This window comes from Sebastes fasciatus, chromosome 10, assembly GCF_043250625.1.
Source record: "Sebastes fasciatus isolate fSebFas1 chromosome 10, fSebFas1.pri, whole genome shotgun sequence".
Classification (NCBI taxonomy): Eukaryota; Metazoa; Chordata; class Actinopteri; order Perciformes; family Sebastidae; genus Sebastes; species Sebastes fasciatus.
In genome coordinates, this window is record NC_133804.1 from 14,253,466 (window position 1) to 14,280,350 (window position 26,885).

A 26,885-nucleotide genomic window follows, 5' to 3' on the forward strand; every position below is an offset into this window, starting at 1 on the left:
GTGAAATGACTGCTGAAAGGTGGAGAGCTGAGGTATACTGATTCATTTCAGTGACCTATTTTAGTTTTAAAAATATTTTTTAAGAGCTTTTGTTTCCAAACTTTAAAGTCATTTTTAAAAAGGCACATACTTTCATGAATTTCACAGACAAGATAGCGTCTCCATTTGGTATGTTGCATGTTTTATTTGTAGCCAAGCACTGGGGAGTATTTGTCGCTTTGCCAGCATGTTGGCACAACCAGTCTTTCCTCCGTAGTGCAAAAAAGAGGAGTAAGGGAAGTTGTCCATTAAATCAGACACATAATCAAGATGAACAGTCTTAACTTTCACACAGATTAAATCACACTCATGGGGTTGAGCACTGAGGGTGAGACAGACGTTCAGTGTCATTTTGTACATTATTATAAAATGAATGCCCTTTGCGATTTACATAAAGCCATTAATATGGACAGCCCAAAGAAATTAGTTTTTACAGTCATAAATATTTCAGCAACATAAAAAAAAAACTGACATAAGACAGGTTTGCAGTGATGTAAGACAGCATCATGAGAGCAACATACTGTACGGTTATGCTACCAGTTTATAAGTACCAACTGATTCTCAGGTAAACATTGTGATAGGCTACATTATCTGGATAGGATAAAAACAGAAATGATACAGTAAGTAGACAAAGTATTCTGTTTAATCCATAACACATTAACACTGACAAATGATAAATTAACAGCCCTCATTTTCGCTTTGAATTAATGTAGGCTACCAGTTTGATTTAGTTAAAATGCCCTACTCAGTTCACAGTTAATGAAGCTCCTCTCATACTGCTGTGAGTGCTAGTAATACTCAACACACCCACATGAACAAGCTATGTATTATAAGCCTACATTAAACCAAAGATCCATGTAATAAGTAAATATGACTGTACCTGATTGGTTCACTTTCACAGTGAAGCTCTTGTAATGTTCACCATTAGTGCACACACACATTGAAATGTGATGCAATCTTTGATCTAAAAGGCAAATCTCAGGCTGCATAAGACCTCCAACAAAACAGAAAAAAAACACATGAGAACATGCACTATAATAAGAGCCGTGGTGACTTTGTGCATTCAGAAGACGAAAACATTTGATCTTATTTTTGCAACATGTTTGGTTGTTTGAGTAGACGCAATATAAAATACTATTACAGCAGCAATCAAAATACTGATGAGAATGATTTTAGACCATGTTAGTTTGAAGCATTGAATATCAGCTAATTATTTTTTCGAACCATACAGACAGAAAACAATACCCTCTGGCTGACAGCAGTGAAACCAAAGGGAGCCTGTGTGTAAATGTAAGAAGTAAAGTACCACCAAGCTGAAAAAAAGTAAACATTGTTAAGTTGCCAGAATACTCCGTTGTATGTTTCACTCAATACTGCATGAATGGACGGGAGATGCACAATGCACACATTAGTAGTAATGGCCTTATCCTTGTGCTCAGGCTATTTCACATTCAGCTGAGACCTTAAATGACCAGACAGACAGCACAAGGTGTATGTTAATGTATCAGAAAGCACAGGAGACCTTCAGAATAGCAATGCTAAAGGACTGGAATGTTAAGGCCTGCCGTGCAATCACCGAGGCAGTCGCAGGATTACAAGCATGCCAAAACATTTTTTGAAAATTATAGTTAATTATGAGAATTATAACCTCCTTTATAAATCAGGAAAACAGACTTAAATCAGCCCTTGATCAAACAGAATATCACACATCTGTAAAAGTAAATAACACGTCGGTCGGAGGACGGAGGTGTGCTTCACAGAAAAATAAACAGCAGTCTATCAACAACAGCAGCAAAAGCAGTATTATTTTTGAACTTCCAGAAACACTGAGCCGTACTTAGTAAACAGGCCCATGTACATAAATCATGGGAAATAATCTGATAACACCTAACCCGTACACCTGACACCTCCACACCTGACACCTCCAGCTACACACTAGTGCAATGGGAATACATATAACAGACAAATAGATGAGGGCGCCACAATAGCTCGTACCTAATGCTTACAATCAGAGCTGCAAAATTAAAGCTTACAGTTCCCTTCTCATTGACAACAAACAAGGTCATCCTGGTTTTGAGAGCAGCAATCATTTAAGCTCCTCGTACCTCAAATCATATTGGTAATCATACTGATGGTGTTGTTGATGGTTCTCATGCATAATATCTGCCTGGATCGGGAACACTGTCAGTGAAAGACACTTTCTGTGTGCAGAAAATACATTAACTCTCCTTCTGCTGAAAGATCTAATTACAAGAAAATGTGGTGTTGTATTCAAAGTCCCTCTAAAACCCAGGAAAAATCTGCTCATAGATGTACTGTTGAGCAGTTACAAGACCGACTGTATGTCGCTGTGCCAAAGGTAGAGTGTGCTCTTCAAGAGAGGACTGGTATATTCTCTCTAACGTTTTAATCAATATCATTTAAATTAAAATAAGTGCTCTGAAAGCATTATTTGATACAACTCCTGCAGACAAAGCTGAGACTGGGTGGAAATGTTTTTTGTGCAACACTACTGAAAGCAGACAGAGTACAAAGGATGAGTGTGCCTGTTACAGTGTGCCTGTACCATAGGTCTGTACCTCAGGTTAGAGCAATAATTCAACAATCTAGACACCAGCTGAATCCTTGACACGGCCCTCATCAGAGCAGCTGTATCTTATCCACATTATCTTCAGGGGATACTGTACTCAGTACCTTGTACCTACAGTATGTGTACCATTATCAATATCTGACTGGCTCTCATCACTGCCATAGGCGAGGTTCAGCCAGAGAGATTAAGACAAGGTGGATTCACACCTGACCAATCAGCAGCAAGACCCGCGAGAGGTTTTGCGGTTGCCATGGAGATCGATAGTACTACTCAGTAGTGCATGGTCAATCTGGTCCTCAGCTGCCAGGACCTCCCTGACAGCTGCCTCGAATGCAGCTGTGACATTAGTGTCATCCTTAGCACTGGTCTCAAAGTAAGGGCAGCAGCCGCTCTCTTCACACCAGGCCCGTGCTTCGTCCTCGCCAACCTCCCTCTGCTCCATGTCTACCTTATTGCCTAGCACCACAAAAGGGAACCGCTCAGGGTCTTTAACATCCGAGTAGTACATGAACTCCTTCTTCCAGCAGCCGAGGTTTTGGAAGCTCTGCAGGTCGTTCACGGCAAATGTGAGCAGGCAGCAGTCGGCGCCTCGGTAGAAGGGCGTGCGCAGGGACTTAAAGCGCTCCTGGCCTGCTGTGTCCCAGATCTGAAGAGTGACCAAACGCCCATCCACCTCCAGGTCCCGGTTTAGGAACTCCACGCCGATGGTGTGAAAGGACTGGGAGTCAAAACGGTCTGTGACATAGCGGTTCATCAGGGAGGACTTGCCCACTCCACCGTCCCCCAGCAGGATCACCTTCAGGAGCAGGCTCTTCCCGCTCATCATGTTTCCTCCCACCCAGCAAGGCCTCCACACCAGGTGGCAGACCAGGGTCGATTTAACCTAAAAAGAGGAAGCGAAATAATACACAATCAAAGTGAAACGCAAATCACTACAAGGGAAATAGGAAATGAAACATACTGAATTATCAAGAAACATTCAACACCCCAAAGCAGTCTGTGGGCTAGACTTCGCTAACGATTCAATGTAGATAACTAGGGGAGAAGACTGCTGTTCTAGCAACATCTGTATTTAACCTCTAATGAACTTGACAGAAAGAGATATGTGTAATGGTTGACTAGTTTGAGGTGCACATTGACAGGGTGAAGGACCGAGATGTCTGCCAAAGGTCTCTGGTTGAAGCTCTGGGCTGCATGAATACAGCCCTGTTGTTTATTACATGACACAGTAATACTGACTCGTGACAACCTACAAATGTACTATGCTTGCCAGCAGGGTCTGAAATTAAGTTTTTTCCTTACCTGCCACTGTGGCAGGTCACTGCACATTTCTACCGGCCACTCATTTTTTTTGTCTGCCACTCCTGAAATCTATGTAGAACACTTTAGACTTGTAAACACTGAGTCAGTTGTAGACCGTAGAATTATGGAATATATCATGTAACCTTAATCCATGACTAAATTTAATTTAGGAATTGCTTTTTAAAAATAATATTTCTTAAAGATAGGGTCGACGATGTTGATGATGAGCTCATCAGTAATGGATCGCTGTCGGGGTGTAAAGACCATTTCAACCAATATAACAAATAGTGTATACTGGATAATATCGTCAACCCTGCCTTTAATATAAGGAAAACCTATCTGCCATGGTTCGTTTGTTTGTTTATTTAGATCCCCATTAGCTTTTGCATAGCAGCAGCTATTCTTTCTGGGGTCAACATAGTTTACATGGTGACAATACAAAAATAAACATTCACACTACTCATCATACACTAACATAACACATTGTAATGCACGTCAACTGTAAATAAAACAATAACTGACACAGTTTAAATGACAAAAACACAAAGAAAATAGAAAGGCTCCGACTGAATCTATCATGATCTAACAGATAAATATCACAATTTAACATGGAATGCCCTTAATACCTTTAACACACCCAAGAATACTTATTAATTACCAAAGTTTCTTCTTTAGTAATGCTCGTTTAGTGTTTTTTTTTAAAACCATATATAGTATTTTGTTGTGTAATATTGATTTGGGAGTGAATTCCATTCTTTCATTGCTCTGTATGTTGCTGTACTTTGACCTGATTTGGTTTTGGATCTTGGTAGCAGCAGCATGCCTTGTGGAATAATTGAGTGTATCTGTACTAAAGGATAGTTAAATCACACTCATGGTGGCAGGTGACCTGCAAGTTTTACCTGCCACAGCCAACATTTACCCTGTATTTGGCAGGTGGCAGATGATAATTTCATTCCCTGACTACATGACACAGTAATACTGACTCATGATAACCTACACATGTACTATGCTTGCCAGCCATATCATATGATAACATCATCCTACAGAATTTAAGGCAACTGTAGGAGTAAGATAAGATAAGATAAGATATTCCTTTATTAGTCCCGCAGTGGGGAAATGTGCAGTGTACAGCAGCAAAGGGGATAGTGCAAAAAACAAGATGCATCAGCTAACACAGTAAAAAAGAGCTAAACAAAGTGTAACAAAATGTGAACCATTTAAATAGAAGGAAGTATAAAAATAGGAGCAGTATAAACATGTATTGACAATAAACAGATTATTAAAAAAACTGCACAAGTGGAAAATGATATTGCACAGTGAGAATTAATGAATGAATGAAATTCCACCTGAAAAAATCAGGTTATTGTCATTTTATGACATATATAACAGGTGAAGTGTTGCCACAACAACAACAACAACAACAGGGGCTCATCAGGATGATGACTCTGGAGACATCATCCAGTGCGCATGCGCAGACCCCTAACATGTACCAGCTTGTTGTAAACTGAGCCTGGAGGCTATAACTCTGGATAAACAGCCTCCTGGAGGGTCTCTGCGTTACTGTTCACGAAGTGTTTCAGAGCAGAAGTTAACTCGGAACCGAAACAGGTAAAAGGGCTTTTAAAAACTACAATGCAGCAGACAATAACAGTGTGTAGCTTAGCAGAGCCTCCCAGCCAGCCAATGGACCAGCTGACCCGCTAGCCGGCTAGCGGCTTGTTGACATGCTGTCCTGGTCATGCTAACCTATTAGCCTCAAAACTGTGTTTAAAAGCAACTAAAGAACACATGTCGCAGTGAGGTGATATATCTACAATTATATGCATCTAATATAAATATAAAAGCATGTATTTTCACTCACCCTGCTGCTAATAGTGTATATATAGCTGGCCTGCACCTCCTCCTCTACATCTACATCTGACTGATGAGGCTGAGTGTCGTGACGTGACCACCGCCCAGACAAACCCAGGTCCTAAACATGGTCCTAAAGCCCGCAGAGTTCACTTCTTAAAAATGATGACAACAAATATTAGATAGATAGATAGATAGATAGATAGATAGATAGATAGATAGATAGATAGATAGATAGATAGATAGATAGATAGATAGATAGATAGATAGATAGATAGATGGTAACTTTATTGATCCCGAGGGAAATTCATGTTTCCAGCATCACAGTTCCATAGTACAAACCATGTTAGTAAAAAGGCAGTAAAAAAGGCAGTAGTGCAAAGTACAAAAAAATATACCAGATATAAAAATACAAGGAGATGAAGAAAAACTGTTAAAACTGAATATAGTGCAGGGTAACAGCTGTGATATAGGACTATTAAAAAAGTGACTATAGTGCAGAAGAGACTGTTAAAAATAAATATGGTGCAGGGTAACTCCAGTCGTACAGTATTACTGTATGTATTTTCAGAACATTTTGAGGTAAAAGTACTTCACTTGGGTATTTTTCTATTCTGTGCTACTTTGTACTTCTACTACACTACATTTCAGACGGAAATATTGCAATTTTTTGCTCCATTATATTTATGTGACAGCTGTTAGTAATAGTCCCATTGCAGATTAAGATTAAAAAATAAGATAAAATAAGATATTCCTTTATTAGTCCCGCAGTGGGGAAATTTGCAGTGTACAGAAGCAAAGGGGATAGTGCAAAAAACAAGATGCATCAGCTAACACAGTAAAAAAGAGCTAAACAAAGTGTAACAAAATATGAACCATTTAAATAGAAGGAAGTATAAAAATAGGAGCAGTATATACAGTATTGAGAATAAACAGACTATTAACAAAATTGCACAAGTGGAAAATGATATTGCACAGTGAGAATTAATGAATGAACGAATGTATGAAATTCCACCTGAAAATATCAGGTTATTATCAGTTTTTGGTGTGTAAGTGGTCTACTTTTTATTACAGGCTTACATTTACTTCTGCAGATGTAAATGATGATAAATGTAAAAGACTGTTTTGTATTGGTATTGGAAATTATATTTCAAAGCTGTTTTGACATAAGACTTTATTTTTTCTATTTTGGTTTCTGTATGAATTATTTTTTTTCTGCAAATTTCCCCGCTGTGGGACTAATAAAGGACTATTTTATATTATTATAATATTAATATATTAATTATTATTAATATAATTAATTAATTATTATATTTATATTATTATTTATATTTGTTAACCTGTCTATACTTTAATCATGTATCTTTTGTTTTATGCACACACTCTACATGCTCTATATCGTATTCTAGTAAAATGGTTTTTTTTATAAGAAAAAATAAATAATTTAATGTTGAATTTGTGGAAACTGAACAGTGAACAAATAATTTATGTTGCATTAGTCCCAGTCATTTAATAGAGCAACACACGCTCCGGAGCTGTAGGTGGCAGGTGTGCAGCTGGTGTTAGTTTGCGACCAGAGAAGAAGAAGAAGAAAAGCAGAAAACATAGAAGAAGAGTCCGGCTGTTATTATTCTCACTGTACCGTCCAGCTGCACTTCATCACAGCTCCTCAAAACTAACTTATACAGGAGAATAGATCTTTATTTTTGGTTTGAAGAATCAAGAACACCTCCCCTTCATGTGTTTGCTGCTGTGGTGATGGTAGGAAACAGTGTAAATGTTTCTATATATTGGTGCATGCTCAGAAAACCACTGACACATAGGATTGAAATGTTAGTCAGCTGCTAATGTTGTGTAAAAGGATAAATAAATGCATCCACAATACTGTCATTTGGGGGTTATGAGCACCAAAACAAAGTTTATTTATGAGACTTAGAAATCACTCCTATTATAAGAAAGTTATTAGTTCTTTTGCATGGTGACCTACTTGTATCTTGAGTTGTGCAAGTCTCTGACATGTGTTTTCTGTTCTTCTCCAACCTTGCAGATGGCAGGTAGGGGCAGGCTGGTGCCCTGTGCTTGTCTGGGGCTGTTTGGTGTCCTCTGCTGGGTCTGGGTCTCCTTCGCCTCCTTTCCAGACGACCAACTTCCCCTGGAGGCCTTGGATGCAGTGGACCGAGGAGCCTTTCAGCCCCAGAGTGCTCTGTCAGAGATGGAGTTTGCCTCCATCAGTTCATACAGAGGACCTGGCAACGCTGATCGCCGCAGCAACAAGGAGCTGCCCATTCTCCTCTGGTGGAGTGGAGGACTGTTCCCACATTTCCCCGGTGACACCGAGCGCATCGACTGTGCCACATCCTCCTGTCTGGTCACAAGCAACCGCAAGGTACCACATAACCTCATAAAGCCTTTTAGTGAAACTCCCAGAGAGAAGATGCATGCTCACATTAATAATCATCATCATCATCATCATCTGAAGTTGTTCTGACTGCCAGTAATGTTGAGTTTGATCTTGAAAAGGTCCAGCTGTACAAACGGACAGCATCCATCATCTTTTATGGAACTGACTTCCGGGCATATGAGGCACCGCTCCCTCGACTCCGCCACCAGACCTGGGCACTGTTCCACGAAGAGTCACCCATGAATAACTACGTCCTGTCCCATGGCCCGGGAATCAGGTTGTTCAACTACACGGCCACGTTTCGCAGGGAGTCTGACTATCCTCTGACCCTGCAGTGGCTGCCGTCTCTGGATTACTTGCTGGAGCCCGTGGCCGTGTCCCTGGAGGAGAAGAACCGACTGAGGAAGGAGGGCCTGGCTCCTGTGCTCTACATGCAGTCTCACTGCGACGTGCCGTCAGACAGAAACAGATATGTCCAGGAGCTCATGAAGTATATTCAGGTACAGTACAGGAGATGTTATGCATGCTAGATGAGTGTAGCTGTTTCTAGTTTACTACCTGGTTTATTAAGACTCCTAATATACAAGATGTATGCTTAGTGAGCTGCAATCTTCCAATTATTATAACTGAGGAGGAATAAAGTTTCACAATCCACATGCTGTTGCATTGCTGTATTTAAAATAAACAGAAGCTTTGCGGATGTTGTTATGCACTTCTCTTTGGTTTAAGGTGGTACTAAAGTGTGGTTTGTTGATGTATTATTTATTTTGCTCTCATCCTCCAACATTTATTCTCAAATAGAATCCTCTTTTTTTCTAATTGTCTTGTTTTGCACAAATGTCAAGACTCATTCCTGCTTGGTGTTGAATACCATTTTCATTAATCTCAATTTTGAACCCTACCGTAGCCATTCTTCACACTTAACATCAACTGGATTGCATGTACTGAAAATCTGTAGCTTAGAGTCTTTCTTGTTTCCACTTGCACATACTTGTGCACACAGGTCAGACGGTCAACATTACTCACAGATGCAACCGCAGTACCACCTCTGTAAATGCTCTGTAAACCTAGGCTTCAGTGTGATGTTTGTGAATCCCCATCAGGGAATAAAATGTTAAAATCCAAATAGATTTAATGAAAAATGTAGACCATTAAAAGTGAGCCAGTATCGCATTAATAATCTCCAAATGTTTTCTGAGTGTGTCCCCATCTTTCTAATTCTCACTCGTTATTCTTCTCTCTGTAGGTGGATTCTTACGGGAAATGCTTGAACAACAAACCTCTACCTGAACATCTAATTGACACGTCGACAGCCACCGGCGAAGAAGCCAGCTTTATGAATTTTGTTGCTCGCTACAAGTTCCACCTGGCGCTGGAGAACGGCCTGTGTCCGGATTATATGACGGAGAAGCTGTGGCGGCCTCTCCATCAGGGCTGCGTGCCCGTGTATCGAGGCTCCTCCGTGGTGGCGGACTGGATGCCTAACGACCACTCCGCAATCATCATAGACAACTTCCCCTCACCGGAAGCTCTCGGTGAATTCCTCAAACGTCTCGATGCGAACGACGACGAATATGCTAAATATTTAGAGTTCAAGAGCCCCAGACGCATCACTAACACTCGTTTGCTGGAGGCTCTGGAGACCCGCGAGTGGGGGGTTAATGACATGAGCAAACCCAACTACCTGAATGGATTTGAGTGTTACGTGTGCGACCGGGAGAATGACCGACTGGCAGCAGAACGAGCATATAGGAAAGCCCCCGAGAGGAACCGGCCTCCTCAGCCTAAAATGGCCAACAACTCTCACATGGGGTGCCCCCTGCCTAGCCCGGGGTACGGACATGTCCAAGATGTGCCTGCAGATGATGGGTGAGTTTGTCTTAAATTATTCACCATGCCAGGTGTGAAACCCCTTCTACTTTCTGTGCTTTTAATGTGAATAACAATGTCCCAAGGGGAGAGACGTCAGTCTATTTTAATGGTCTAATTAAAACATCCTCTGTGATGAGCCTAATCTGTTCGTGTATCTGTCTGCAGATGGTTGCATATCTGGCCCCAGGATTACTGGCAGAGCCTGGACCAAGCAGAGGGGCTGGAGTCTCTGATAAGACATAACGAGTCAGACCCTTTGCTGCTGTGGAAGCACATCCAAAACATTGCTGTGAGCAGAGCCAGAGGAAAACACTGACACAGGCCTTGAAACAAACAGAGCATGCTGGATCACGTCCAGGACTACAGAGGTGTCCTATATTATGCATCCCCTCTGTTTAAATGAGGGAATGGAGCAGAAATTACTAATACCTTTTGCACCTGAGCCAAAACTCCTTTACCCTTATGAGCAATTTGGTCCTACTATAATAGATTTTGATATTGTATTCAGCTGACATGATACGTTTGTCCTTTATCTCAAGTTAAGTAATGGGAAAATAATGTTCTATATGCTAACATTTTCAAGTTGTTTTATTGCTATAACTGAGGTGCCATCATTGCCCTCACTCCGCTTTGCATTGTTAACATTAACTGCATGCAGTGCAGTTGTTCCGCGGAGGCACATCCTCATGGGAGGCGGGTTTTCATTGGACCGGGGCAGAGCCAGGGGAGCTCTGCCTAACTGTGTGTGAAGACCATCAAGACAGTAGCCAGCGAAGTGCATAAGCTTCTTTACAGTTACTCAGCAGGTAGCTGATGGTTATTAGCTGAAGCCACATTTATGTACACGGCTATTTTAAGTGACTATGCAAGGAAAAAAATATTATTTTACTAAGGCTTTGAGAAAGGCAAATGTAAAGTTAAGCACAACTCCCCTGTGGGAAATCACCACTGCATTTTGCAAAGTTAGTAGTCCTCAGGAGCAGCCATCTAATGAATTACTGCGGCAGATACTTTATAATATTGCCTGAACCGTTTTCTGTTACATGACGCTAAGATGAGATGTTTATGTGCAATAGTTTTTAATCATCCTTTTCTTAAACATGTAACATGACAGTCTTGTGCTTCTGCTAACGCGCTGTCTTTGCATCACATATTTATAACAGGATTATATAAATCATTTTATTTTTTTAACAAAGCATCATACATGTGAACACACTATTTTGTAACAAGAGCAAAAGAAGTAAACATTTTGTAATAAAGTACGTTTCTTGCATAACTACTGTTTAATTATAATGTTGCACCCCACTTGCCAGTATTAAGTCTGTTCATAACACACATCCTTCATAGTTTACTGAGGCAGATACAGCTTTCACCACCAGGAAAATAAAACAACAAATGCTTGTATAACATGTTCGAGAAATTAGAAGGAATCAACATTAAATAGTCATATTGTTCTGTATAGCGACCTTTTTGATCACCCTAAACCACATCATTCCTGAGTTCAAACCGAACACAGTTCAAACTATGTGAAAGACCAGTTCTCACTCACTTTATATGCAAATGAACATGAAGGGAAGGGGACGAGGATAAGAGGCTGCAGAGGATAATCACTCCAAGGCATTGCTGTAGCAGTTCTCGCAGTGGACTTTCCCATCGTGTAGGAACATGCTGTCCAGGAGGTCTCCCATCGGCTTGCAACACACACCGCACTGAAACATTGGGAGAGGGTTTTTTAGAAAATGTAATTATGAGAAAATGCAGTGTTTTTTATCCTTGAAATGCTAATTTACTGCTCCCTAATACATAATATACAAAACTGCTGCAGCTTTGAAAACACAATTAACTTTGATTCATATACTGGCAATATGTAGCTAAATATAATTTGTATTTGAAGACTTGTAGAGAAAACTATTAAGGAACAAATGTGAGTTATTATAAATACTAAAGAAGTAGTTTGACAATTTGTGAAATGCACTTATTGGCTGTTTTGCAACAATCAAGATATAACATGTTATAATAAAGCTTTTATTAAGCGTTAGAGCTGTTGGTAGGCGGATTCTTGAACAATGGATATTTCCAGTGTCTACGCCGAGCTAAGCTGTAACTGGCTGCTGGCTGTCATGTTATATTTACCGGACAGACGTGAGAATGGTATCAATCTTCTCATCTAACTCTCTATAAAAAGCAAATAAACCCATTTACCAAATGTCAAACAATTTTTTTAGGAGCTCACTTCCTCCAGGTCCGTCCCTTCAAGGACTTTTTTATAGTCCAATAAATACCAAATTGCATCCTGAGCTGAAATGTATCGGAGCAGACAGGGCGAAGTACCTTGAAGCAGTCGGGGTGGCAGTTGATATTGAGGTGCTCGATGGTGATCTTGGCATCATTGCCCACTGGCTCTCCGCAGAAGTTGCAGGAGGATGGCAGCTGGCCGCTGGTGAGACACAGCGATTGAGACAAGTTAGTTTAGCCACTGACTCGGGCAGGTATCATGCAACTGCAGCTCTGTCTGGTGAAATAACCTGTGACCCTTTCTGTCCTGTGCGAGGGAACTTAATAAGTGTAAATAATCCTCTGATGTCTCCACTTAGCCTCCTAATGAGCAGGCTTGGTGGAATTTCAGCCCCGCTGCTTACATGTATCTAGTTTCAGCAGAACTGGAAATAACGATGCAGGGGGAGAAAGGGCTTAGGCTTATAGCTGGTTTAAAACAGGTTTAAGGAATTGTGTTGTTACCAGGAGTAAGTGGAGGAGCTGCTGTAAGAGAAAAGTCAAATAATCCGACCCAGTACAGAAACAAGAGCGACTAGAAGAAGATGTACGTGTGCTCGCTGCTGAAAATCTGAAGTTGAATCATTTGAAATAGCTGACGTTAAAGTTGAAGTGGCAATCACAATACAAATAGCGAAAGTAGCTGAAGTGGCTGTTGAAATAGAAGTGCTAAAAGAGATTGAAATTTCAGTTGAAGTGTAGGCACTGAATTTAAAGGAATACTTCACTCCCAAAATTATAATTTGTATATCAATTATTCACCCCATGTTACCGTGAATTCTTGAAGAAGATTTTGTTTTTCTCGCATGCCTCCACGGTAAACGGAGTATCAGAAAATGGAGAAAATTCTTGATGAATTGAAATAAATGAGGGCTGTCACCCAGTCTCGCGCGTGCCCAGGCGCTACTCAGTCCGTGCGACTATACTGTTTATGCGGAAGTGTTTTAAATAGTAAGGTTTTAGCAAAATGCATGTGTTTGGGAAGTAGTGAGCATACGACTGGATAAATGAGACTTGGATTATACTGCACGACTTGTGTTAGAGTTTGTAAACGGATGTTTTGATATAGTTTTACTGTTGTTAAACGTGGCCCCTCATTTACTTCAATTCGTCAAGACTTTTCTCTGTTTTTGGATTCTTCGTTCACCGTGGAGGCATGCAAGAAGAACAAAGTTTACTTCACAAATTTATGGTAATATGGGGTGAGTAATTGATATCCAAGTGGAAATTTTGGGGGTGAAATATTCCTTTAACTTACAGTCTCAATTTAAGTTTGAGCACTAAAGAGTAAAGTTTAGTTTTTAAGTTGAAGTGACGATGCTGAAAGGAGCTGAAATGTCAAAAAGTATCAGTGATAAATTGAGCTGGACGTGTCAGTTGAAGTGGAGGTCCTGAAAGATGTAAGTGCTGGTGCAAGAATATAACCTGAAGTGTCAACTGAAGTGTAACTGAAAGCAATTTAAGTAACTTGTGTATGAACAGTGGAAGTTGTGGGACTTCGAAGAGCTTAGACCTTTTTTCCAAAAGTGAAGATCTGAAAGGGTTTGGAGTGTTAGTCCAAGCGTAAGCATTGAAAGGAGTTGAGCTGTCAGTTGAAGAGAAACGGATAAATGTAGTTGAAATGTCAGTTGATGTGTTATTGGTGAAAGCAAATGAATCGTCATTTGAAGAGTAAGAAATGAAAGCAGCTGAAGTGTCAATCAAGGGAGAAAGGGCTCATGTGTATTTAGGGAATTGTGTTATTACCTGGAGTAAGAGGAGGGGCTGCTGTAAGAGTAACTGGTGGAGCTTGATGTCAAATAATCTGACCCACTATGGAAAAAAAGAGCATTCAGTAAATCATAAGAGCAGTGCTGGAAGGTTTATTCAGCAGTTTCTTTTAATCAAAATCGTTATTTGATTGTGTGAATCATCATGTATTGGTCCTACCCATCGTTTAGGTCTCTGGCGTTATGCAAGGACAGCTCTGTTGCGTTGACGTACTCCTTCACGTATACAAACCCCCTTGAGCAGAGGCAGATGAAGGAAAGAGCGAGTTAATATGCATAGTTAAAATATTAGCTGTCACTTTAATTCAAACGTCCCGTTTGTAAAAAATCACTCACTTCATGGCCTCAGGTTCTGGTGTCTGGACACGCTGGTCTTCCTCTGTCACGGTCCTGGAATAGGTTTCATAACTGGAGACAGAGTGCAGCAGCGTTAGCCTCATCTCTCACTCACTGACGACAGCGGTGCGATGGGTTACACAGAAGGACTCTACATCTGTCAAATGTAACTCAGGAGGTAATCATTTTCTGCCATCGCTTGTTAATGGCATGCTGTTTAACGGGCTGTGATTTGACAAAAGGACATCTCTAATACACATCATTAATCTGACATCTGGAGACTGATAATTAGAGGGAAGGAAATGAGGGCAAATTGAAAGACAATGAGATAGCAGATCTTGTCATTTAGCTTCAGTAATAGTCAGGAGCCTGCCTAACCAGGAATCATGCTGGAGTTGCAGGTGAACTTTAGATCCAGACTGCAGTATTAAGCAAATACAGCAGCGTTCCCACGGGATTTGGCCTAAATCTCTCACCCCTTAACTAAGACGGCTGTGTTGCAAACACAGAGAGAAAAAAACAGATGTGAACTAAATATTAGATGGTTTGATTTTAAATGAAAATTTTTTCCACTCATACAAAAACAGATACATTTAATTCCCATGCACATCCTTGCTTAAAATAAATAAAAAAAAAAGACAAAAAGCTCAGGGTTAAAGGAGAGCGTCTTTACAAAAGTCAGAAAATCAGCAGACCGAATAGTAGAAAATAACACTCTGGAGAAAGTATTCTTGCATTATGCTGCGTCTGACATTAAGATCATAAACTTACCGATCCATAGCGGGCTGCGGGTCACTGTGCATCTCCCTGGAAAGTAAAGAAAACTATATCAGACTTTTAGTGTGGGCTGTAGCAGTCAACACGCTGGACTTTATCCAGTAAGCAAGAACGCTGCAGTTTGTATAAAATGCATGAGGCTGATCTCTCTGACTCACAGCTCCAGAGGGGTCGGGATTTATTGACCAGGTGTGGTCTCTTTTCTATTGTACTGCAACGTTGCCTCTTTCTGAGCTCTCCTCCCCGTCCATTGTAATTGTAAACATGCTTCTCACACTGTCAATCCCTTCTAATCTCCCCAGTTTTTCATCATAAGAGGTGAGAATTTCAAACCTGAAGGTGGTGGTGGTTGTGACCGTCTCCGTCTGTGTCTGTGTGTATCCGGCGCTGCAAAACAGAAGACATCCCTGCATTATGAAAAGTGTCTGGCAGCACAGGTGAAGAAGCGACAGCATTAAAGTAGAAATAACAAGTTTAGAAAGAGTTGATTATTCTCCGACTAAGCCGTGAGGAAGTTTCAACTTTGTATTTAGCTTGCTTTCAATTAAATGGTTGACAGGCACTGCATTTTAAGATGCTATAATGACTTCCTGCTGAAACTGTGAAAAATAAAGTGGTTTAATATGCATTTAATGAGCCCAGACACAGTGGAGATACCTTTCCTCCTCCTCCTCCTCCTCCTCCTCCTCCTCCTCCTCCTCCTCCTCCTCCTCCTCCTCCTCCTCTCCTGTAGTGGTGGTGACAGTATAGACAGTGGGTGATGTCCACCTGTCCCATGGGGAGTCATTCTCAGAGGACCTTGAGTTCAAACAAAGACATGGTAGAATGAAAGGATGACAAATTCACGCTCCTTATATTGTTAAAAAAGACTGGAAGGGGATTTACCGCAGTTGTGAGGCAAAAGTTGTAACAAATATATGTCTGACCTATTTTCATCAGCACCAGTGCACAATGTTTTCTGGCTCAATGAGTAAATGCTGCAAAAGCCTAGTTACTGAAAGGGAAGGAGGTTATGGGAATAAAGGGAGCAGATGCGCGCACAGGGCTTTTAATAAAAAGGATGACTTACTTTCTCTCAAACTTGACCAGCGTCTCTTGATTTACAGTTTGGCCTCCCGGTGCAGCTTCTTGGCTGAGAGTGGGACATACATTGAAAGGCTTTTAGCGCGTAATGGACATGGATGGGTGCATGTAGTATCAATGAAACATAGTGAACCGCATTGTGTGGAAGTAAAGGAGTAAATCAAAGTGTCATCACCTCTCTTCTGTGTCTGCCTGCTCGGGGGGGCTGGTTTGCCATGAGTGTGCCCATGACCGATGAGAGCTGAGACTGGAGAGAGAGAGGATGTAGACGTTATGACAGATCGAGCATATTAGACGTGTGCACTTTGAGTCTTTCTTTCCTCTGCATGTCTCACTCATACATTCATAACACAATTATGCACTAAACTCTGTTTAATACCTTGTGGTGTCAGTGTTGAAAGGGATGACGTCGTCTGCAAGGGATTCCAACGCATTACTGTCAAACACACGCACACACAAAAAGGGGAAGAAAACATTCAAATAAAACATTAGAAATTCAGAAAAATGAGGAGCCCTGCGGATTTATAGCACTGACTATGAACCCGAATGTCCCCAGAGTCAAGCCGGGGACCTTTGATGCATATCGTTGCCCACTGCTCTCTCTCCTCTCATCTCCTGTCACCTCTCAAACATGTCACTGTCACACTGAATATAAAGAAAACCGCACTAAAATTAAGTTTTAATTTAAGATTATTTGATTAATAGATTAATCCATCAACAGAAAATTTATCACCAGCAATTTTGCTGATTTTCGATTAACAATTTCAGTCATTTATCAAGCAAAAAATACCAAAACATTTCTTGAATCCAGGTTCTCAAATGTAAGAATGTTTTATTTCATCATAATTTGAATACATTTGTGTTTTGGACTGTTGGTCAGACAAAATAAGCTATTTGAAGTCATTTTTTTTCCTACTGTTTTCTGTCAAAATTAATCAAAAAAATAATTAGCAATTTAACAGATAAAGAAAATAATTGTTAGGTGCAGCCCCACTTCACTTAAACCTGCAGTAGACAGAATGTTTTTGGCATCATTGGGCAAAAATTCCATAATAACCTTTCAGCATATTGTAATTCAAGTGTTCTAAGAAAGCTAGACTTCTGCTCCTCCTCATGGCTCTGTTTTCAGGCTTTAGAAAATCTAGCCCGTGACGGGAGACTTTGGCCAATCACAGGTCATTTCAGAGAGAGAGCTTTCCTATTGGCTGTTCATTCAACGGAGGCAGCTTTCAATCACTCGCTAACTCTGATCAAACGCTCAAACTAGGCAGCGCTGATCAAATATGAATCAATATTCTGTTACTGTAATACTTATTTCTCGCCTCAAATGTTTTCAGAAACATCTTGTAGTGTACTGTTTGCTGTAATATGAGAAAGTTTGCTCCGGGTGGTGGAAGGTGCTTGGTATTTCCTCAACTGATCTCAACATGGCTGCTCAGTCACAAACTTTCTCATTTTACAGCTAAACAGTACACTACAGAATATTAATTAATATTTGATCAGCAGCATTGTGGGTGATTGACAGCTGCTCAGAGACGGCAAGGCTCCAGCTCGGCTCTGATTGGTTGTTTTCCTCCGGTCTGCGAAATCTTGCAGATGCCATTAGGAGCACCGGAGGATACCGAGGCACATTTTTTTCAGATTACCTGTCTCATGCTCTACTGTCAGGATATAGTGAGCGTTTTATAAAAATAACGTTTCTTAATCAAATTTGCTCCGATTCTGCCCACTGCTGCTTTAACAGTTAGCTTGATCACAGAGAAAGTGTTGGACGAGTGCAACTTACTTGGTTACTGGACTTGGATCTTTGTTCTCCATATAAGTAGTTGACGCACTGAAGAAATAAAAAAAATTACATTACAGTATGAATAAGGTGTAGCCACTGTGCTCAGTGTTTCTGGTATGATAGCGGCTGATTATGAATAATAATTGTAGCAATAGCCGACAAAGTGAAGCAGTTATGCTATCATGTAGTAACATGATAGTGTCAGTGCTACAAACAGAGGTTACAATATAGAAAAAGGGAAATTTGCATTATCATTCCAGTACCTGTTGATGGAAATATCAGAGAGAGGCTGGAGCAGGTCAGAGGAGCTGCAATAGAGAAAAGTGACTCATAATCAGAAGCTGCTGCATTATGCATGCCGAGATGCATTCAGGCTGGCTGGAAAACAGTCACAGCACCGAACCAATATGATTACCTGTTAGAGGATGTGGTCCCTATCGGATATGGATCAAACGGATCAGCCGAGCTGAAAAACAATTTCACACTGATTTCACTCTCAATTGTCAGCATGGCCCATCTTGTGTCGGAGGAATTCTGATCACATTGACTCATAATGGAAAGATTTAATGCAGTTTGAATGGTAAACAGAAACACAGAGGAACCCGGGGCCAAACTCAATCAGAATCAGGATCTGAGTCTTTCTCAAATGGAAACACTACTCTACTGCTGAACGGCAAAACCAGTGTATTTCAGGTTTTCTTCACCTAAAATTAACCCTGATTTCAGTCTATACCAATTACAAAAAACTGAACAGATCATTAATATTATCAAATCTGTTTTCAGATATTTTACCAACAAGAAATATTTATATATAAACTAGGGCTGTCAATCGATTAAAATATTTAATCGCGATAAATCACATGATTGTCCATAGTTAATTGCGATTAATCACAAATTAATCACACATTTTTTATCTGTACAATATGTACCTTAAAGGGAGATTTGTTAATCTGTTCAAAATGTTCCCCTTAAGAGAGATTTAAGTATTTAATACTCTTATCAACATGGTAGTGGGCAAATATGCTGCTTTATGCAAATGTATGTATATATTTATTATTGGAAATAAATTAACAACACAAAACAATGACAAATATTGTCCAGAAACCCTCACAGGTACTACATTTAGCATAAAAATATATGCTCAAATCATAACATAGCAAACTGCAGCCCAACAGGCAACAACAGCCGTCAGTGTGTCAGTGTGCTGACTTGACTATGACTTGCCCCAAACTGCATGTGATTATCATAAAGTGGACATGTCTGTAAAGGGGAGACTCATGGGTACCCATAGAACCCATTTCATTCACATATCTTGAGGTCAGAGGTCAAGGGACCCCTTTGAAAATGGCCATGCCAGTTTTTCTTCACCAAAATTTAGCGTAAGTTTGGAGCCTTCCTTCCGACAAGCTAGTATGACATGGTTGGTACCAATGGATTCCTTAGGTTTTTCTAGTTTCATATGATACCAGTACCTTCACTGAGCCTGCTACAACCTAAATCACAAGTTGCCTCAATGCCTTTTAAGAAATTAGTGGCGTTAAAACTAATTTGCATTAATGCGTTATTATCGCATTAACTTTGACAGCCCTAATATAAACAATACATTTTATCAACCGTATTAAACTTAATTTGCCTATTTAACTGGAATCTATTTTACAATCCCATTTTTAAGCAAATGATTCTTTCTTACTCAGAGTCAGTGGAGTAAAACATTTTTTAAACACATTTACATACATATTGCATACACTTTACCACAGACATCTTAAAGCAGCCCACATGTGACGTGGCGGTAAATAAATTACCTTGATTCAGTGAATGTGGTGGTCGTCACATGTGACTGTGAGCTCCATGGATCTACGCTGTCCTCTTGGCTGCATGGAGACGAGATAGAAAAAGGAAGGAGGGAGGTGGTACGGATGAATGGCATGATGGGAAGGGAAAAGAGGGCAAGTAAAGGTAAGCGTGGTTCTTCTCATACACTATTTACAATGCCAGTCCATTAGGAAAGCTTGAAACCCACTGAACTATTTAACGAGCATGAAAACCGTCTGAATATAGTGCATTCTCTGTGTGTGCGTCCTCGTACCTTTCGTCAGTAATGATCACAGTTTTGGTGGTTATAGTGACTGTCTCTGTGAGGCTGGCGGGCAGAGAGAGACACAGCATAGTTGCAGGCAAAGTTAGTATAAATCATTACAAGGCATATCTGGATAGAAGGCACTTCTTAGCAGGAACAGCTCTGCATAGATAGATAATTGTTTAAGAGCAGCCTGTCATCTCCCTCTACCTTTGTGTTTCTTTGACTGTCTCATGTGTCGTCTTCTCCTCCTCCTCTCGCCACACACTGAAGCTGGCGGAGAAACAAAACAAAGCCGCAATACTAATCAGTACAGAACATTCTCTTCTATTTCCAGTCACGCCGCAGATAAGACGTGGCTTTTCTGTTTCAAAGCTTTAGTCAAGTCGCTTCAGGAATCTGCGACTTTGTTTCTATCTAACACGGTGCAGGGGTTAAAATAGAATGCTGGGGGAGCCCTGATTCATGGATCAAACTTGAGGCGGATGGGGTTTATTAAAAATCTTACACTACACCTACAGGAAGCGGGGACGCTTGGCCCCTTCATCTGCTAGTGATAAGAATTAGTGGTGCACACAAGGAGGGAGGGATGGGGGAGCAGAGCCCACCACGAGTCTGTGTCTTTTCTCACCTGCGTGCCTCTGTGTTGATTGGAATGACACCGCCAGCCAGGAGATCCAGGGCGCCACTGGTCTTTACAGGGTTTGACTCACTAAAGACATCAAACACAAAAGTCAAACACAGAGCAGAGCTCCCTTGATACTGCACATCCAACTCTGGCAAGGTAAGTTGAGGTAATGCCTCTGTTTGCTACTGACAAGAGAGATATTGATTTTCTACTGATGAAAGGATAATGCTGCGCATAACTTCTGCATTTGGGGGCTTGGGTGGGAAAGAGCTCTCTTCCTCTACCTGTCTAGTCCGCTAAGCAGATCCTGACTCCAGCGTCCTGGGCTGGGGGGAACGGGATCTGCTGACTCCTCTGGACTGCGGAGGCGGAAGGATGAGAGGAAAAGGAAGTGGAGAAGGTGATGAAGGAAGGGTGGGGGGGGGGGGATTTAGGATTCAGAGGAGATTTCAGGGCAAGAACAGGCCAGATGAGGTAGAGGAGAAGGGGAATCATTAGAAGTCCAACAGTGCCACCTTGTGGGTAATATTCAGAGGATTTTCTAATGTGAGGATTGCTTAAAACAGTAAGAATGTATTTTTAACAAACCCGTCAGAGAGAGCCAGGAGATCGTCTGTCAATGGTATACAGTTGCTGAGCTCTGGACCTGGCTCCTCTTCAGCACTGCAGACAGTAAGAGAAAACAAATATGAGTGCACCTGCTTTGGCACGTACGCACGCTTCTCTATATTACATTTTTTAAGTGCCACATTTAATCAGGTCTAATTTGGGACACCCTCTTGTGTGAGGTAGTTTTAGGCACCTGAAATTGAGATGTGGGTTATTTTATGAATACTTTGAAGTGAACACGGTGGCAGTTGGCCATTATCTCTTTTCTAGCCAACCCTGCTATGTCATGAATGAGGAAGTTGTTGGTTTTATACCTGTCCTCTGCGGTGTGACTGTCGGCTGCTGAGCTTCCTTCTTCCTCTGCCAGCACTGGCTCATCATCCTTAAAGCTGGAGAGGACATAAACTCTTATTATCAGATGGTTGTTGAGGCTGGAGGCACTAAACATGAAAATATATATATTTTTTTCCATATTGGTTTCTGACTGCTTTCATCTTTTTCTTTTTCCTCTACCTGGTTGAACTTGTGCCGAAAGAAAGGAGAGTGTCGGACAAGGCGCTGAGCGTGTCAACATTGGATCTGTGAAAATAGATGGAGAGCAAACACATTACATACCAGGGCAGCTTTCAATCACAAGACGTGGAAAGAATGAGAGCAAACACATGCACAAAGAAAAGCATATGAAGGCACATTCAAAGATTTGCTTAAGAATTATGATATTCATTCATTCTATTATAAAAAATATCTGGTCAGACATTATGTTGATGTTTGAGGCTTATTATCACAGTGTTAGAAATATGTTATACTGATGTTAACACTAGGAAGTGGTGGAAGCATTCAGATCCTTTACTTGAGTAAAAGGTTATATTGTAAGATGCTTTTGTCATAAAGCTGTGAAATATAAGTAGTGGAGAAAAAATAACACTATTTTCCCCTTAACTGTAGTGGAGTATAAGTGTATAGTAGCATGTATTAGTAATAATCAAGGACAGTACAACAGGATAAGTACCTAAAACCTGTACTTAACGTAAATGTACTAGGGCTGCCTCTTCTTAGTCGATTTGTCGACTAATCGGTTGTACTTATTTACTTTCCACCACTGACACTACATATACATATGTTATGTGGAAGCACGGATTTTAGTTAGTGGAATTCCCACTGTGGCTTTGGAGACGGTCTTGGTGCTGGTACTGGTCGTTCTGGTTTTGGTTCAGTGTTCACTGTGATCTCCGTTACAGCAGACACTGGGGCAGGTGAAAGTGGGGCAGGTGAAAGTAGCGCACGTGAAGCCGGGGCAGGGGGTTCTGGAGTAGGTGACACTGGGGTTGGGAGCGATTTCAACCAGAGTGACGTTAACTTGCCCAGAAAAGTCTGAATCCTCTGGTTCTGGCTCTGCGTGGACTGCTTGAACAAACTCTGGGAGGAGTACAGGGAGAGGAGTGGCCACCTTGGTGCACCCTGGTGTCATGCCTTCAAATGGGTCTTTTACAACGACAGACACTGGAGAGGGGTCATCCTCCGCAGGCTCTGGGGCGGTCTCCTCCTCCTCCACCTTTGGTGCCACCGGCTCATTAACAGCGACTTCAACAGTTGTCTTAACGCTGGTGTCAACTCTGTGAAGCACACAAGTGTAATGAATGAAACTGAAGGAACAGAAAGCACTTGTTGAACTGGAAATAGAAAACACGGCGTAGGACTTACATTTCCCATGGTTTGGGCTTGGGAGTGGAGGCAACAGATGTGACGGGGACGACGGGGGGCGGAGTGCTGGCAGGTGCCGGAGTCGCAGCGCTCTCATCTTCATCAGCAATCTCCACCCTGCACATTTGTAGCCAAGCACTCGTGTGAATTGCATGTGTGAGTTGGGCGTGCACACATAGTTGACAGACAGAGTGACATTTGAAACTTACAGGTTTGTCCTTAGTTTTAGAGGAATGTTAGAGGGAGCATTTACCTTTTAGCCACAAATGCTGGACTGCTGTTGACCACTGAGGTGTCGGACTCCGTTTCTTGAGCCCTGAGGTTTTTCAACAAACAGTTTTCATAAATACCTCCAAAAATATTTTACGTGTGAGTGAAAAGCACAATTTCTCAACTTGTAGCAAGTTTTTAAAATATGTAACTCATTTCTTTTACGATTTAAGAATTCCAGAAACAGGTTGAGTGTTAACATCAGCATTGGGAGAATGACATTAGACATACGTACTCAAATTTCTTGGCAGCAGAAAGCACATAAGACCGTTGCCTGACTGCAGATTGCTTCACAACATTGCTGGCTGCCTCCGTCCTGCGAAATGAGTCATTATGATGTTAATGTAATATCTTTTCCGGGGCGTGCCGGTTCAAATTGGGTTGCGTTCTTTTTGCGTGAGTAGGAGAGTCATACCGTTTCTCCTGCTCCTCGGTGCTAAGCTGGCTCTCCTGGTTGTCTGCGGCGGTCTTCACAGTGTAGGGGGCTCTAAGGAACAGAAGCGCAAACACACACCTCATGAAAATACATTCTCACTCTGCTGCCAGAGGCCAACCTGGGAATCTGATTCGTGTGTGTGCTCACATTTTCTTGTAGGTCTCTGAAGACTTTTTGGTGAATTGTGTCGTTGTTCCACTGTAAAAAAAAGATCACATTGATGTGGGAATGTCTAGTCACACTATTAACTCTGCTTAATCAAGTAAGAGAAGCTCTTACCTAACGCCATTAGTCGTTGAGGATGAAGCAGGCTTGTCTAGTTTAGTGAAAACACCTCTGAAAGAAAAACAAAAAACGTGAGTACATTCATTCTTTCAATTACAAAATGCCCCATGTGGTGCCATCAACATCTGCTTTTGATTTAGGTCTGTAGTTTCAAATTGGATGTCTAAATGTGCAAGTGCTGGTCTTACCTAATTATGTATCCTGACTGTGGTGCTCTAAATTCAAAACAGAGACTCATTATCAGCACAATCATGTCTTGTGGAAGGTTTCTGAGTACTTGGTAGATAAGTTTGTGACATTAGAAACCTGTGTTTACCTTTCAGCATCTGGCTTGGTTGGCGACGGAATGGATTGTGTTGGTGACGTCACTGAACTGGTCTCAACAGTAGTGGGTCCGTTCAAACGGCCGGCCCTTACTTCTGCTAACCTGCATGGATTCAAAGGAACTTGGTTTTGTCTGTTCAAGTGACTGAGTAATGGGTGATATGATCAGAACGCTATTTAAACATGTGGCTCACCATGGTTTCTCCTTGTTGATTTCGGTCTCATCATCAGTGCTAGTGCCGCGCTGTAACCAGCTGTTGTCTCCCCTGATCCTGGTACGCACTTTGGTGGTACGGAACACAGATGCTTTTTCTCCCTCTGAGACATAAACACGTGCATGTCACATACCCACACCACCAGCTGAGATATTACACACACTGTAAGCCACATCATAATGACCTCTAAATCACTGTATGCTTGATAGCATGCATGATGCTCAGTCCCCTTTGGGCCGACACACAGCATATAATCAAGTATTTTGCATTGAATTAAGGCAGCGACAGAAGATCAGAATTTTGATTGTGCCAGTCATCAGCCTGGTACAGGGACACGCCCTCGGATGAACTCTGCTTTCATTGGAGGAAACGCGTCATCTCACATTCAGATCGCATCAGTCAGCCTACTCACTTTGTGCCATGTTTGTTCTAGACGTTTCTCTCTCTTCTTTGCTCTGTTATCTTTAAAGGCCACCTGAAAAACATATTTCAAAACACATCGAGACAGAGGTAGTGTTAGAAGAATTTGCAACAAATTGAAATCTGATCTAGTTTCAAAAGTCTTTCCCACGCCATGTTCCCTACCAATGAAGAATATGTGCTCTGCAAAGCATTCCTGTGTCATCCTTTAAACATGTCGACGATCCTGTCCTACCACTTTCCAAAAAATACTGCTGTTGCCTAAATATGAATGGACTCACACGCCTATATATACATACATATATATATATATATATATATATATGATCCTTTTTGTTTGGATACAAAATATACTTGCTCAGAATGATTTATGTGATTGGGTAAATATTGCTTCCTTTCACACATATCCAAATTAGTTGACCCCCTCAGTTATTTAAGGTCAAAAGTGAGCTACTCAGAGAGAAACCCACTTCTCCTGGGAACTGAAGAAGAAAAGGAAAATACGAATGAAACACCATTTCCTTATCTGAAAGTAGGCGCGGACTACAGCTTATGCAAAATTGCAGAGCCAAATTCAGAATGCAAATATAACGCCTAAAACTCCCGGGGCTGTGAATCCTTCTAAAACACGTCGCCATAATATCTCATGGGGATATTGTCCTCAATGTTTGGTGACAGAACAAATACACCGACGGCTCAGAAAGCATATTTATCCTAGGCTTAGCACATCCGTCCACACACAGGATAAATGATTGATGAAGAGCAATAGCGTTTAAGACAGGCAAGGAGCAGGAAAGACAACTCTACTGACAAGCAATCATGACAGGGAAACACCCAGATAAATGAGAGGGCAAACACCGACAACCAACCGGTTAACACTTTCAACAAACAGTTTATGTAGCATGATTGATTATCTATTTAGACTTTCTGTTCTTACAGCTGCTGATTACTGAAGCTAAAAATACAGAATCTATCCAGATACTTGAAATCATGTTGTGAATAATACACCTGCCAGCCAGATTACCTACCTGCTTTCACTTTAAATCCAGCAGAGAAATGTCCACCCAGCTCAGTTGAGAGTCTCCGACTAGTTTGTCCCTGCGACTGGTGTCGACAGGTGTATCTGTCTCTGTGCGAGCAAACAGGTACGGGCGTGAGCACTAACAAGCTCAGCCAGTCCAGGAAGGTAGATATGGGGTGGAGCAGTGTGTGTGTGTGTGTGTGTGTGAGTGCGTGCGTGTGTGTTTGTGTGTGTGTGTGCATAATAGAGGTTGCTAAGAACTCATTTCTGTTTACTACACCTGCGCTTTGTTCAGGGGAGTCAGCAAGCACATACCTGTCGTACAGGTGGCTGACTATCCATTCTGAGAGCGAGCGAGGCAAAGGGAAGAGGGCGACGACAGGGTGCACAGCAGGGCAAACATAAAGGAGGCGACTGGCAGCGACGTCTCCCGTGGGAATGCTCCTCTCATGCTCCCTGGGTAAGAAAACCCAGGAAACACACACATCATTAAAACGAGATCAAGAACAACACACAGATAGCAAACAGAAAGAGTGGCCCACACGTCAATAAAAATAACATGAAAGACAAACTCATTTGGAATGTACTGAACTCTAATTTTATATTTGAAATAAAAAAAATTAGTACTTCCATTTGTTTTTGTAAAAGAAAAATGACACCGCCAACTTGAAGGTCAAATATCTTACACAATCAGTCAATTATTACTTAGTTTAACCTTTCGTAGTACATGTTCTAGATAGGAATGCAGACAGAGCATATTTTTAACAGAATATTTGATCAATGTGAGTGACTGTGTTTGTATAAGTGAAAGACAAG

General features: G+C 41.2%; 3 protein-coding genes across 6 annotated transcripts; 1 reads left to right on the forward strand and 2 right to left on the reverse strand.

Annotated features, from left to right (window-relative positions):
• Nucleotides 1-160: 160 nt before the first annotated feature.
• rab9b (RAB9B, member RAS oncogene family) lies at nt 161-5,933 on the reverse strand. The gene is made up of 2 exons (XM_074648330.1): nt 5,796-5,933; nt 161-3,512 (listed from the first exon to the last, which is right to left on the reverse strand). Exon 2 carries the CDS (start codon nt 3,453-3,455, stop codon nt 2,844-2,846), a length of 612 nt encoding a protein of 203 aa, XP_074504431.1. The 5' UTR covers nt 3,456-3,512; nt 5,796-5,933; the 3' UTR covers nt 161-2,843.
• pofut4 (protein O-fucosyltransferase 4) lies at nt 5,390-11,334 on the forward strand. 2 transcript variants are annotated; one of them, XM_074648326.1, is made up of 5 exons: nt 5,390-5,542; nt 7,833-8,171; nt 8,306-8,686; nt 9,433-10,055; nt 10,224-11,334. In XM_074648326.1, the coding sequence occupies exons 2-5, from the start codon at nt 7,833-7,835 to the stop codon at nt 10,372-10,374; spliced, it is 1,494 nt and encodes a 497-aa protein (XP_074504427.1). In that variant the 5' UTR covers nt 5,390-5,542; the 3' UTR covers nt 10,375-11,334. The 2 variants fall into 2 exon arrangements, with proteins under 2 accessions (XP_074504427.1, XP_074504426.1); XM_074648325.1 differs by lacking the exon at nt 5,390-5,542 and adding an exon at nt 7,360-7,546.
• Nucleotides 11,224-26,485, reverse strand: znf185 (zinc finger protein 185 with LIM domain). 3 transcript variants are annotated; one of them, XR_012595565.1, is made up of 35 exons: nt 26,385-26,485; nt 26,077-26,177; nt 25,041-25,103; nt 24,608-24,731; nt 24,406-24,516; nt 24,278-24,304; nt 24,084-24,140; nt 23,952-24,002; nt 23,784-23,855; nt 23,604-23,684; nt 23,352-23,414; nt 23,099-23,215; nt 22,557-23,010; nt 21,911-21,976; nt 21,712-21,786; nt 21,377-21,451; nt 21,073-21,147; nt 20,792-20,872; nt 20,371-20,433; nt 20,170-20,223; nt 19,886-19,954; nt 18,499-18,549; nt 18,347-18,391; nt 18,084-18,131; nt 16,677-16,733; nt 16,473-16,544; nt 16,284-16,346; nt 15,872-16,012; nt 15,548-15,601; nt 15,209-15,244; nt 14,438-14,509; nt 14,262-14,336; nt 14,079-14,144; nt 12,390-12,495; nt 11,224-11,767 (listed from the first exon to the last, which is right to left on the reverse strand). XR_012595565.1 is itself a non-coding variant. In XM_074648327.1 (23 exons), the coding sequence occupies exons 12-23, from the start codon at nt 18,113-18,115 to the stop codon at nt 11,666-11,668; spliced, it is 876 nt and encodes a 291-aa protein (XP_074504428.1). In that variant the 5' UTR covers nt 18,116-18,131; nt 18,347-18,391; nt 18,499-18,549; nt 19,886-19,954; nt 20,170-20,223; nt 20,371-20,433; nt 20,792-20,872; nt 21,073-21,147; nt 21,377-21,451; nt 21,712-21,786; nt 21,911-21,976; nt 22,557-23,010; the 3' UTR covers nt 11,224-11,665. The 3 variants fall into 3 exon arrangements, 1 of the variants encoding a protein (XP_074504428.1); XR_012595566.1 differs by lacking the exons at nt 26,077-26,177; nt 26,385-26,485 and adding an exon at nt 25,214-25,819; XM_074648327.1 differs by lacking the exons at nt 23,099-23,215; nt 23,352-23,414; nt 23,604-23,684; ... (7 more) ...; nt 26,077-26,177; nt 26,385-26,485.
• Nucleotides 26,486-26,885: the final 400 nt, after the last annotated feature.